A 13,844-nucleotide genomic window follows, 5' to 3' on the forward strand; every position below is an offset into this window, starting at 1 on the left:
GTGCTCCACTGGCTGTAAGGTGCTTTGAGCCATCAAAATGGTCATGAAAAACACTATGTATATGCCTGTCTTTCTTTCTGTCTTTCATATTAAAATGCACAGAAACTTTTAAATGTCACACTGTCCACTTTCTTTTTCCAGACAATGATCAGGCCTCCAGGCAAGTCCCACCCTATCATCAGCCCTGGTTGCCATCCCTGGGACATTCAAAAACAGGCTTCCAAGCGCTCCCCCGCACAATATGGCCTCTCCCCATCTCTTTTTCCACCACTACCCCCCCACCACTCTCCCCCCCCACCCCCCAACACTTTCCCCCCACCACTCTCCTCCCCACCACCCACCACCACCTCCCCGCCAAGTATAGCCAGTGATTTCTGTTGTATTTATCAACATATAGTCACTATTTTTAAGATATCCAGTCATGAATATGTATATCATCACTATGTATTCATGTATATGAATATCATCTTTCGCATCCCAATTCAATCTTCATTTGTGTAATCAGCTCCAATAATCACTGGTTTTAAAAGCTTCATTTTATTTTTAATTCATTTGATTAATATTTTATTTTCAAATTTGTAAACAAATTAATGATGTCACCTCCAATAAATTCCCTATATATTGACAGTAATTTAGCATTTTCAAAGATTGCAATGCATTATAGTATCACAAGCGAAAAGCAAAATAAGGTTGGATCGGACACAATGCAGTAGACAGGCCTAGATGACATCTTTACACCCAAGTGACAGGATGTATCCTCCATACATAGGAACAGGATGTATCCTCCTGACATAGGAATGGGAGACCACCGTTCAGTCATTTAATTAGATCATGGGTGATTCTCTACTCCATCTACCCACCTTGGTTCTGTAACCCTTAATACACTTGGCTAACAAAAACCCATCCATCTCGTTTTGAAATTTTCAATTAACCCTCAATCTTAACAGCTTTTTGGGGGAAGAAGTGTTTCCTGTGTAACCCTTAAACGGTCTAATTTTAAGGTTATGCCCTAGTTCTGGATTCCCTCACCAGAGGAGCTAGCTTCTTGCTATCATGGACAATTGCATGAAAGAACAATCAATTTGTATGGGTACACAGCTACCCACCTTCTGACAGCCAGCTTCCAAATCCCACAGATGGGTACACAATGTCCCAATGCACCAGCACTTTTCCAATTGGGACAGATCCGACTGATAGCCTTTAATGAAAGGTAAACTTGAAGTAGGAGGTTTTATGGAGCAGTGGTAGTGTCCCTACCTCTGGGGCCAGAAGCTTAGGGATCAACTCCACTCTGGGTCTTAACGGCCATGGAAGGTGCATTCATAATGTGGCCAATCAGGTTGATTGCCAGCCTGTAAATCTTTTCAATACACCTGATGTCATGCGGTAACAGCAGGAGGGTTTCCTGATCAACCATACAGTAGAAGGCAATAGCCAACTACTACAGTACTTTGCCAAGCATAATTATGGACCAATCCAACTGAAGTCCATGAACGCCAATACCCTCTTAGGGTGTGGTGCCTGAAGGAGGAGGAGGAAACCTGATGATTTTCATTACTTTTTTTAAAAAAAAACCACTCAACTATTTAACTTAGGACCATGATTGAGACATAGATACATTTAAACTCCCATCTCCCCAATCTAGCTAATAACTTGGTGCTAAAGGTAAAGAGCTTTCATACGATTTAATTCCCCAATTCATACTTTAAACATTATTTGAAGTTGGATCTATTGATGGAATCAGAATTTGGAACTTTAAATCACTTACCGTATGTATCAGATCCTTGCGAACTGCTTTGAGCTCCATCAGGTAAAGCTTAATGTCCACATCAAACTTACGGCAAAATTGAACATATTTGTGACTCCCGATCGTGTGTTTACTGGAAAAGAATGGATTCAGTCACAATCCAAAGTAAAGGGATTCCCTTTCCCCTTGGAAATTTCAGAAGTTGGTTGGGAAATGGACCACAAATGCTGTGACTAAATATTTCAACCATTCGTAATTGTTGACCATTAAAAGAAAAGTAACTTCTGGTAAATTGTATGTTTTTTATTCAGTGTAAAATACCTCCGCAATTCTTCAATGACCTGGCTGCCACATTGTAGGAAGGTCGTAATTGCTCTGGAGAGAGTACAGAGGAGATTTGCAAGAATGTTGCCAGGGCTTGAAAATTTCAGCTATGGGGGAAGATTGGATAGGCTGGGGTTGTTTGCCTTGGAACTGAGGTGGCTGAGGGGTGACCTGACTGAGATGTACAACTTATGAGGGGCCTAGATAGAGTAGAAAGGGGTGCATTGTTTCCCCTAACAGAGAGGTCAATTACCAGGGGGCACAGGCTTAAGGTGATTGGGAGAAGGATTAGAGGGGACATGAGAAAAAAAACTTCTTCACCCAGAGGGTGGTGGATGTTTGGAATTCACTGCTTGGTTTGGTGTTGGAGGCAGAAACCCTCAGCTCATTTAAAAGGTACCTGGATCTTGCCCTAAAGTGCTGTAACTTGCAAGGCAATGGCCAGGAGCTGGAAGTGGGATTAGAATGGGCAGCTAGTTTTTTTCTTTTCGGTTGGCACAGACACGATGGGCTCAATGGCCTCTTTCTGTGCCATAACTTTGCTATGGTTCTATAACCACCTTATTCGGCAGCAAGTTTGAGGAAAAAGCATATAATCCTTCATAGAACCATACAGGAGAAAAGAAGAGCATTTGGCCCATCATGTCTGTGCCAACTATCTGTTAAGAGCTAGCAATTGATCCCACTCTTGTTCTTTTCCAAAAGCCCTGAAAACGTTTTCCTTTTCAACATATATCCAATTCCTTTTGAAAGCTACTATTGAATGTGTTTTCAGGTAATGCATCCTAGATCAACAACAACTTGCATATAGATTTATATAGTTTTAATGCAATAAACCATCCCAAGGTGCTTCACAGGACAGTTGTCAAACAAAACATGACACTGAGCCACATAGGAGGCATTAGGTTAGATTGCCAAAAGTTGATCAAAGAGCTAGGTTTTAAGGAACATCTTAAAGAAGCCAAGAGAGGTAGTGAGGTAGAAAAGTTGAGGGATGCTCAACAGGCCTGATTTGTAGAAGCATAGATATCTTTGAGTTGTAGGGCTGGAAAAGATTTCAGAAATAGGGAAGGGTGAGGCCATGGAAAGATCACACCAATTTCATGGAATGAATGAAGACAGACCTCATTTGGACACTTTGTATTCCATAAGGTAAAACAGCCCCCTTTATGGGCTGAATTTTCAGCAAGTTTGGCAGCAGGTGCCGATTCCAGGATTCCTGACCCCATTCCCGGGCTGTCTGATTTTCAGGAATGCCTTTAAAGGGTACAGGCTACTTCCTGTCAAATGCCCACACCCAGCACTCCCGACCTGGCTGGCTACATTGCGGAGACAGGGATCTCCTATTCCCGTTTGATTTTAATGGAGTTGGGCCAGGTTTTTAAAGAGTCGTGGTTCATGGCCCCTCAGAGGAACTGTGAATTCTAGTCTGCATGAGGAGACCTTTTCAAAGATAAGTTCAAAAGGTCCTCCTCATGCCCTCAGTGCCAAACTAAGGCCCTCTATCCATCACCTCATACCCCCCAAGCTAAGTCATGAACTCAACTCACCACCCATGCCCCCTATGCCAAGCTATGGCACTTCCATGCCCGCTGACCCACTATACACCGTAAAGAACCAACAAACCCCATAGTGACAATAGTGTAAAAAAAATCTTTTAAAATAGTCATTCATTCATTGCTTTCCACATTGTTAAAAAAGCATTTCACTACAAGGCAACAAAAGCATCAATCATCCAGACTCTTTAAAGTATCAATAACAGAAACCACAAAACCTTTAAACTACTTAAAGTTGTGTAAATAAACATTGTGAAATTGACCATTGTGAATTGATTTGAGAGCCAGACATGTCAAGCAATGTTTTTTCTGGGAGTAGCTGTTTCAACAAGAGTAATGGATTTCTGGGCTCTGATATAGCACGGGCAGTGTGTCTGGGGCTTGAGGGCTGGAAAGCCTTTTTGTTTTTATTTTAACTGGGATGAAGACCCACAGCACTGAGGCAGGCCTTTTAAACAGACCATCTGCATACCCACCAGCCCCTGTGGCTGACTCCAAACTTCTTTTCGAGTCAGCTGGCATGACTCCAGCCCCCATATGCCCCTCGGCAAGGAAGATCCCACCTTTGCGGACACTTTCTCTGGAGGCAAGCCTGGAATTTCCTCGACTCCCATTACCCAATTTGAGGATGAAAATTTAGGCCTATATCATAAGGTTCTGATCTGGTTATACTTTTCCCCATATAATGCTGTCCAATATCCACTGCCTTAAGTGGCCTTGAAATTATTTTGCCCAGTCACATGTTGGGTAGCCCGATTTAGCAAAGGGGTCCTAAAATAGGTGTTAAACCCCTTATTTACATATGGAAAGTGTACAACAACTATATGAAGCTCAAGCCCTGGATGCCCCTTTAGCAATATGGGACACCTCTGGGACATAATGAGCCTATCATTTGCATTATTTGGAGCCTATTTTGTATCCAGACATTTCTCTTTGGAATTCTCTGCATAGAGGGCTGAGAATACTCAGTTGTTGGATGTGTTCAAGGTTGAGATTGATACATTTTTTCAGCTGTAGAGAGCAAAGGGATATAGGGATTAAAAGCAAATTACTGTGGATGCTGGAGAACTGAAATAAAAACAAAGTGCTGGAAAAATATGGGGATTGGATGACAAAGTGGAGTTGAGGTCAAAAATCATCCATGGTCTTGTTAAAAAGCAAAGTAGGTTTGATGGACCATATGGCCAACTCCTGTTCCTATTTATTATGTTGTTAGATTCTTTACCAGTAAAACTGACACAGTGCCATCAAGTTTCAAGGCCATGGTTTCTCTCGATTCACACAGCTAGCTGGTGATTTGCGTTATGATACAGAATAAAAATATTCCTCAAACAAGGGTGCAAAAAGCCTTTGGGAGTTGTAGGTTACAAGTATCCTATCAAAATACCTTTTCACTAACTTCTTCTCAATGCACTCACCTATCATCCTGAATACTAGGCAAAAAAAACTTCCTTTAATAACTGAGCTTATGATAAAAGATGTTAGGAAACTACCTTCAAAACTGTCAGTCAGCCAGGAGTGTGACTACAGCCGTATTTATAGTCTGACATGTGCTCCTAGCACATCTAAATTCCAACCGACTGTTCCTTAAGTGACTAAGCATTTTGCAACACTATTCCCATCAAATAAAATGAAAGCAATAAAGGTTGTTTCTTCAAATGTTTTCAAATTAAAATAAAATGACACAGACTTAGATCTTTAAAAAAAAGACTCAAAATGGTTGCAAATACAACCAAATTAACTTTTGAAATTAAATATAAGGGCAAGGTCTGGTGCTATGGGTCATATGCATATAAAAAACAGTACAGGAAGGTGGAGAAACTGGGCAAGTACTGTATCGTAAGCAGGTGTGTTCCTCCAATTATCAGACATTTTAATGGCTTTAGGCCCTACTGCCAGCTGAGCCTGGGCGAGGCAAGTCTGAGAAAGCCTAGAGCACAGGGTCAATGGGCTGAATCAACATGACAGCTATCCAACTCAGAACAATAGCTTACTGCCTGGATATTGCGTGGGGTGAGATATTGCATCACAATACCCACGTTACAGGAAATTGAAAGCAAAAGAATATCCTCAGCCCCACCCATCACTCAATACATTTATTTTTTTTAAAAGGACAAGAGTCTTCATGTAACAGTTTACCCATATATTCATTTTTTTAAAATGTGAAGAAAAGCCAGAATTTTATTGCAACCAATATATTTACAATTAACTCAAAGCCAAGAAACAGAATAAAATATCCCTGAGAATTTTACAAGCTACATTTTCCCTATTAAATCACCTTTCCACTCACTTCGCCTCAATCAACTCACATATTCTTGAATACTAGACAAAAACAATGGCGTACGAAATTGATTGCACCTGAATTCACTTATAAATTGAAGTGTGTTCAGCTGGGTTGCCAACCCTCCAGGATTGGCCCGGAATCTTCAGGGCATTGCCGTGCGCAATCTTGAAGATAAATCATTGGGACATTAAAAAAGATGGATTTTTTTTCATTTCCTTTGAACATTTCTCTTTACCAGATATAAAAATATTGAAAATGGGGTGGGGATGGGGGGGGAGAAAGGCTGTTTGGCTGATGGTCATGCATCATCCAATTGGGTAATGAGTCATTTTGCTTTCTAATTGGCATAAGGTGGCAATGTGTCACAAGAATGGATGTGTGTTGGCCAACTTACGGCTAGATCATGGGGGAAATTTCCAGGAATAAACTTAATCACAGTTGGCAGCCCTAGCGTTCAGCCAAGAAACTCAACAAATTCCTGGTTTTAAAAAAAAACATAAATAAATTATCAAAAATACAAAATGTCAACAATTCAAATGTTATTTAACAACAGCAGGATCAACGCTGTGCATTTTTAACTTTTCATACAAAACTTTCTTTCACGATTAGAGCAACTTGCACTTATGTAGCAACCATAATGTAGAGATGACATGCGAGCTGATTGAGAAGACGGGGGTGGAAAGGTGCTTCAGACTTTTAGACTGCAAGTCTTGGAACTACATTTAAAGTACACTGATTTCATCTCATGTATTGTGCCAGTCATATATGTACTTTGATTCTATGTGGGCCATTCCATCAGTTGCAGGCAAAATAATAAAAGCATAACCCAATATTACGTATTGAACATGGTACTGCATTCAAAAATAATAAAATGAAAAGAGAGACAGATTAAAGAAGAGCCTTGAAGCATTAAAAATCAATCCATGAAAGCTTTGTTATAGCTCCATTATTGAATTTTACTACAGTTTAGTATTCTATCCACTAATGAAGGTGAAGTGCTGAAAACAGATAATGGAAGTTGCATTGAAATCACCAAGTAGTAATTTTCCAAAAATTCTCTGCAGGTTGGCAGAAGTGGCATCCATTCAGAAATTGGAAAGGGATAAGCCAGCTGAGTCTTACTCTGATTGTTGGTCATCTTCAAGGGATCATAATATGCGATGATATTAGGTGGCCTTTGTGAACCTTTAGATAGATCTGAGCTAGTCAGGAACAACCAGCATGAATTTCTCAAGAGTACATCATGATCGATTAATATAATTTTGCAAGGAAATTGTGGTGGATGTCGTAGCTATGGATTTTTAGATGGTGGTTTGATAACATGCCACATAAAGGTTTACTGCAAAAATTGAAGTATATGGTATTAAAGGGAACACAGCTGCATTGAGAGGGGATGCTAAAGGGCACAACATGAGGAGAAAAGGTACTTTCTTTTTGGATAGGCAGCCTGTGGAGTGCTTCTGGGACTTCCTTTGTTTTTCAGTTATATTGATTTGGACAAAAGTAGGAAAAGGATGACACCAAATTAGGCAAATTGTGAAGAAGAATGCAGGAAGGCACAGGCAGGTTGGACAGATAGGTGGCAGATGCAGTTCAATAAAATCTACTACTTGATATTTCATTGTATGAAAAAGAAGAAACAATAGGAAGCATTCCCTCAATTGGTTGGTTTCGTAACAGGGTGGAGGGACAGGGAGATCTTGGGATGCAGTCGATAGATCTCTAAAGGTGGAAGTTCAGATAGAAAAATATGTAAAAGTCAAACAGGATTCTGACTTTTCTATATACAGAATTTAAAGGCAGAGAGAACATGTTTAACGTGTACTTGTTACTGTATAGCTTTCATCTGGAGTACAGTCTACTACTCTAGACCGTTGGAGCCTCGGAATGGGGTCTGTGACTATTTTCCCCAAACATACAAGGATTGAGAGGTTATACATGAAAAAAAAAGCGTAAAAAATTAGGAGCTTTTCCACCTGAACAGGGAATATTAAATTGGGGGTCTGAAAGGGGGTTTTCAAATCAATGAATAGTTTTGACAGCAAAAAGTGAGGATTACTTCCATCGGTTGATGAATCAGCAACAGATGTAAACTCCAGATTGCTTTTTTTTTTGCACAGGAGGATTGTTGGAGCATGGAATGCTTTGCCACAAATAACTACTGAGGCACAGTTAAAAAGGCACTGGACAAGATTTTGAAGAGGAAGTGTGATAACCAGCAAAGGGCAGAAAAATAGGATTGGGGTAGATAGCTCCAGTTGACAAGTTAACAGCAGTATGGGGAATGAACCAAATGTCCTCCCTTTATGCTGTAATTTGTATAATTCTCCAGAGAAACAGAAACATATTTAAACTCCAGCCTTGCCTCGAGTAGCAACCAAAGCGAGGAAAGCAAGCACACCAAAGTAAGAGACGACGCCAACGGCGACATCGATAAATGGACCAGACTTAGGAACACACACTGTACTTCCGGGATTTCTAACCTTTAGGTGCAATAGGCCTTGTCCATGATCCGCAAATGGTTAAATCTCTTAGGAGGTGTGGAGGAATCCAGCTGTCAATCAATTTTTCGGTTCTTGGAATGGTCAGATCACACTACTTTCATCACAAAGATTGCCCAGGGCACAATTAGGGTGTTCTGGCATGTTAGCAATGTAGAAAAATACTTCACTTTGTAATGCTGAATATTTGCATCGAACCAGCCACTGACTGAAAAGGGAGCCAATGGCACTGACGCCTTCAGTTTCCAGCCCCTCCACAATGTACCACGCTGCAGCCAAAACACACTCAGTTATTACTCTCATTTGAACTAACCCTAAAGGCCTCTGTGTTAATGAAAAGATTACAGATCTATTTTTAATGATTGAAAGCATGGGTCAACTGGTATTCTTTATAAAATTACTACTCTTTCTAAAATCAACCACAGTCACTGCTGAATCTGCAACTTCTTAGTCATGCACAATGCTATTCAAAATTGTTGCCGTAATCATTCAAGTGCTCTGGAACCCTTTCCATCCCTTGTCTCCAGCACTTAATGATAACAAACAGCTAACTCTTATATCCAGGGCTATATGTCTCTTGGATTACTCAAATGCTAAAAGTCATGATAATAATTTCTTGTGGAAACCAAGTTATTTCTTAATTTTCCTAAATTGTTCCCTTTCACTTTTGTTCTGTTCTCTTTCTCTATCACTTGCTTCTCCTCTCTTCCTTCTTCCTACATTCTTTTGTCTCCTTTACTGCCTTCACCCCTGTATTATGATAGATTTGTAAAACAGATCCATGCGGTGGATAGACAGATAGAGAGAGGCAGAGACAGACAGAGAGAGACAGAAAGAGAGAGAGAGAGACAGACAGACAGACTGAGAAAGGGAGAGAGAGAGAAAGAGAGAGAGGGAGAGAGAGAGAGAAAGTGAAAGAAAGAGAGAGAGACAGACAGACAGATGGACAGAGAAAGAGAGAGAGACAGATAGAGAGAGAAAAGAGGAGAATAATGCTGAAGCAAGGGCACAGACATCTGTGCTCCCTCAGAGCCAGCAGTGTTCTGTTTGCTTGTTTGTTTTATTCTTCATTGGCTCATCAGCTGTTTCCGCCTCTGGGTTTTTCCAGAAGCAATCCTTATTCATGAAAAACCTTCATCTGTGGTTGTGTCCTGCAGCAGAAGGGATCAGATTGGCTCACAGTGGAGCTATGGCTGTTATTTCCCAGTGAGCCCAGGGAAAATTACACAACTGGCCACTCTCTGGCTCTTGGGCTGCCAGCCTGACATACAAAACTGCAGCAGATGGAGGCAATCTCTCCGTAGGGAAAGGAGGGAGAGAGGGAGAGAACGAGGGAGAAGGACATTATTTATTACCTACATGCAGTCCCTCTGCGACATGATCTGAAAACACAGCATTGGTTTTCACATATATGTTGATGACAGCCAATCCACCTCATCGCCAGCTCTCTAGATTCATCCACTGTTGCTAAATTATCAGACTACTTCTCCGACATCTAGCACTGGATGATTAGAAGTTTCCTCCAATTAAATGTGGGGAAGGTTGAAGCCACCACGAGCTCTGTTCCCTAACTATAGACTCCATCCCTCCCTGTCAACTGAGACTAAATTAGACTGTTTGCAAACTTGGTGTCATATTTGACCCCAACCTAATCTTCTGATCACATACCTACACCATCACTGATGACTCTCTATTTCCACCTCGATAACATTACTCAGCTTTGCCCCTGCCTCAGCTCATCTGCTACCAAAACCCTCAATCGTTCCTTTGTTACCTCTAAACTTGATTATTCCACTATTGACTATATGGCATCCCACATTCTACCCTCTGCAAACTTGAGGTCATCTAAAACTCTGCTGCCCATGACTTTAGACGTACCGAGTGCTGTTTCCCTATCATCCCTGTGCTCACCGACCTACATTGGCCTCCAGTCAAGCAACTCCTCAGTTTCAAAATTCTCATCCTTGCTTTCAAATGGCTCTATGACCTCCTCTCTCCCTATCTCTAATCTCCTACAGCTCTACAACCCTCCCAGATATTTGTGCTTATCTATTTTGTGCCCTTTGTGCAACCCCAACTTTTAACTGCTCCACCACTGGGGGCTGTGCCTTCAGCTGACTAGGTCCTAAGCTCTGGATTTTCATCCCTAATCTTTTCCATTGTTTCAATACTGATGCAAGTGATTCAATGCTGGGAAAAGTGCCCTTTAAATAGGCCAATAACTAATCCTGATATCATAAGCTCTAAAAAATATTTATCAAAGAGAGGCCTGAAGGACCGAGTTCTGCCACCTCCTCATCGGGACTCCCACAGGATGTTGCACCCTCTGTCCCTGTATGATTTACAGTCAAATTCACACTTATCTTTCAGTGCCACACATCCTGTCATGAGGAGGCGGCTTATTCTCACCAATGGACCTGACCGTACACATTGGTCAAAGTGCCAGCATTTCTGGTCACATGTGACAGCTGAGAGTTCCACCTCTCTGGGTCTCTCGCACAATGAATACAGGGCCTCAGCTGCACATTTCACACAGCAGCACCGACTACTCCACTGTGTGTCTGAAACAACACCGATTGAATCAAACGGGTGGAGATAACAATGTACCAGTGAGAGAATACAGTACCAGAAAAACAAGCGCTTCACTGAAGCAACAGCCTAGGCTATGTTGGCAAACAGTTCTTCATGCAAAGGGTGGTAGATGTAGACAACTCCCTCTCTCAAAGCAGTATGATACTAGCTCAATTAATAATTTTAACTTGAGGTTGATTGTTTTATATCATTGGCTGAGGGAAAAAAAATATGTGGAGCTAAGGCATATGGATGGGTTCAGGATACAGGTCAGCCATGACCTCACTGAATGGTGGGAATATACTCAAAGAGCCGAATTGCCTACTCTGGTTCACTGAATCATAGAAACTTATTGCATTGAAGGAGGTCATTTGGCCCATCATGCCTGAGTTTGCCCTTAGAAAGAGAGAGTTGCACTTCGTCCCACATCCTCACTTTTTGTCCATAGCCCTTTATAAGTTCCTCATTGACAAATACCTATCCAAATCCCTTTCAAAAGTATTTATGGAATCAGCTTTCACTAGATCCTTGGTCTTTGGAGTGGAGGACTTGAAGCTACAACCGTAACCAATTTAATTTTTTTTTAAACACTCTCATAACTGGCAGCTTCCAAGCTTTGAATGGCATCCTCTGGTGCCTGCATGATTCACACCAGGAGCTGGCTAAAGAAGAATAAATAAGGCTGGCTGTTGGATCATTGGATCCTGGTCACTAGTTTAGTTGGACTAATGGATCCAAGTTGCACGCTTGTTTCAGGATGGTCGTGTTGGTCCATAGACAGAGTAGATCAGCAGACCGTTCGTATGTCGAACAATTTCTATTTATTTACAAAGGAACTCAGCAGCTACTCTATTCGATACTAAGATCATCTGATCTTCCATTATAACATTCTTCTTAAAGGTATATTACACATCAGATTACCACATCCCTCCCCCTTTACATTTACAATTTTTCCTCAAAATATTAAATTATTTACAGAGATAAGTAATTTACAAATTCAGTCTTTCTGGGGGTTTCCTTATGAGTGGAGGACACCTCAGCTCTACAGTTTCAGATGCTTTGTCAGGAACCTCCTTTCCTGGAGTTGTCTGAACATCAAGTTCTTCTGCGGGCACCTGCAAATCTATTTCCTCAACTCTTGCAGGTACAGCCGATCCTTCAGGCACATCTGTACTCAGTTGTGTTCTTTCAACAGGAAGACATTGACGCAGTCGTGAACACTGGTGGAGTCATTTCCTGATACTTTGATTCGCTCTTCCTTATATGATCTATATGTCTCCGTATGACTTGGTCTTCCACTTTCACGTGGTAAGAAAAAGAGGTCCTGTGCTTATTTCACCTAATAACCACTCAGGTCCTTCTCCAAAATTTTTCACATATACCATCTCTCCAACGGCAAAGTTTCTGTCATGACCATGCCAATCATGTCTAGTTTTCTGACTTCCCTGACTCCTTTCCACCTCCCCCCCAAAAATTTGGCGTTATTAAGCTCAATCTTGTTCTGAGATGGTGTTTCATCAACAATTCCGCAGGTGTGACCCCTGTTGTCGTGTGATGGATAGTCCTATAATGGAAAAGAAAATGTGCTAGCTTAGTCACTATGGAGTCTTCAGTTAATTTCTTCATGCCAGTTTTGAATGTTTTAACCATTCTCTCGGCCAGTCCACTCGATGAAGGGTGACACGGTGAAGTTTTTATGTGAGTGATACCGTTGAGGCTGATAAACCGTTGAAACTCAGCACTCATAAATGCTGCACCGTTATCTGATATGACCACTTCTGGTAGTCAATTGATGACAAAAAACTTGTCAATTGTAGCAGAAGATGTTGGTGACTTCACCTCATATGTCCATTCATTTTGAGTGAGCATCAACAATAAGGAGAAACATTATTCCCATAAAAGGTCCCACATAGTCAATATGTAATCGCACCCATGGCCTTCCTGGCCTCTCCCATGGGTGTAACGGAACTGTTGGGGGTAAATTTTGCACTTGCTGACACTGCAAACAACTTCTCACTAAGATCTTTATTTCTCTATCTATTCCAGGCCACCAGAGGTAACTGCATGCCATGGTCTTCATTCGGTGAATCCCTGGATGTGCACTATGTAGTTCAGTTAATAATAGCTTTCATCCTTTTGGAGGAACAATCACTCGAGCTCCCCACAATAAGATAGCACCCTGGCTGGTTATCTCATATCCTTTGTGAAAAAACGGTTTCATTTCATCAAATTCCTGTTCTTGTGACCAACCACGAAGAACTTGTTCTCATACTTTGGATAACACTGAGTCTCAACTTATCCAATCTCTGATTTATCTAGCACATACCGGTGATGAATCTAAGAAGTTCAATAATAAAACAAGTTCTTGAGGAACTGGAACATCCTCATCATTTTCTTTGGGCAAACAACTAAGTGCACCAGCATTTGCAATCTGATTTCCAGGCCAATCCAATTTAATTTCTTTCAGGTAAAGGCAAAATGCTGCGGATGCTGGAAATCTGAAACAGAAACAAAAAAAATCTGGAAAAACTCAGCTTACTCTGGTCCAGCTATTATCACATTCTGCTTTCTATTCTTTATGTCACCATTAGCACCTCCTTTAGCCAGTACCACCTCCATTAACACTCCTTTGACCTTTTGTTTATGACATCTTTTGCAATCTCTCCTTTACCTTCACCTATTGCTGGCCTTCTATCCAGCTTCACCTGTTCCACCCCCTTAAACAGTATATATTTTTACCACATTTCTACTTCCTTTTAGCTCTGAACAGTCATCTGGACTCGAAATGTTAATTCTGACTTTCTCTCCACAGATGCTGTCAGACCTGCTGAATTTTTCCAGCAATTTTTGTGCTTGTTTCA

General features: G+C 41.2%; 1 protein-coding gene across 1 annotated transcript in view; it reads right to left on the minus strand.

The window, feature by feature from the left end:
• Positions 1–13,844, minus strand: part of pik3c2b (phosphatidylinositol-4-phosphate 3-kinase, catalytic subunit type 2 beta) — a 159,549-nt gene that overhangs the window by 104,514 nt on the left and 41,191 nt on the right. Inside the window, exon 6 of the mRNA XM_041195258.1 lies at positions 1,769–1,880. Within this exon, the coding sequence (XP_041051192.1) occupies positions 1,769–1,880 (112 nt within the window). The remainder of the gene's footprint in view (positions 1–1,768; positions 1,881–13,844) is intronic.

The sequence above is a fragment of the Carcharodon carcharias genome, chromosome 9 (assembly GCF_017639515.1).
Source record: "Carcharodon carcharias isolate sCarCar2 chromosome 9, sCarCar2.pri, whole genome shotgun sequence".
Taxonomy (NCBI): domain Eukaryota; kingdom Metazoa; phylum Chordata; class Chondrichthyes; order Lamniformes; family Lamnidae; genus Carcharodon; species Carcharodon carcharias.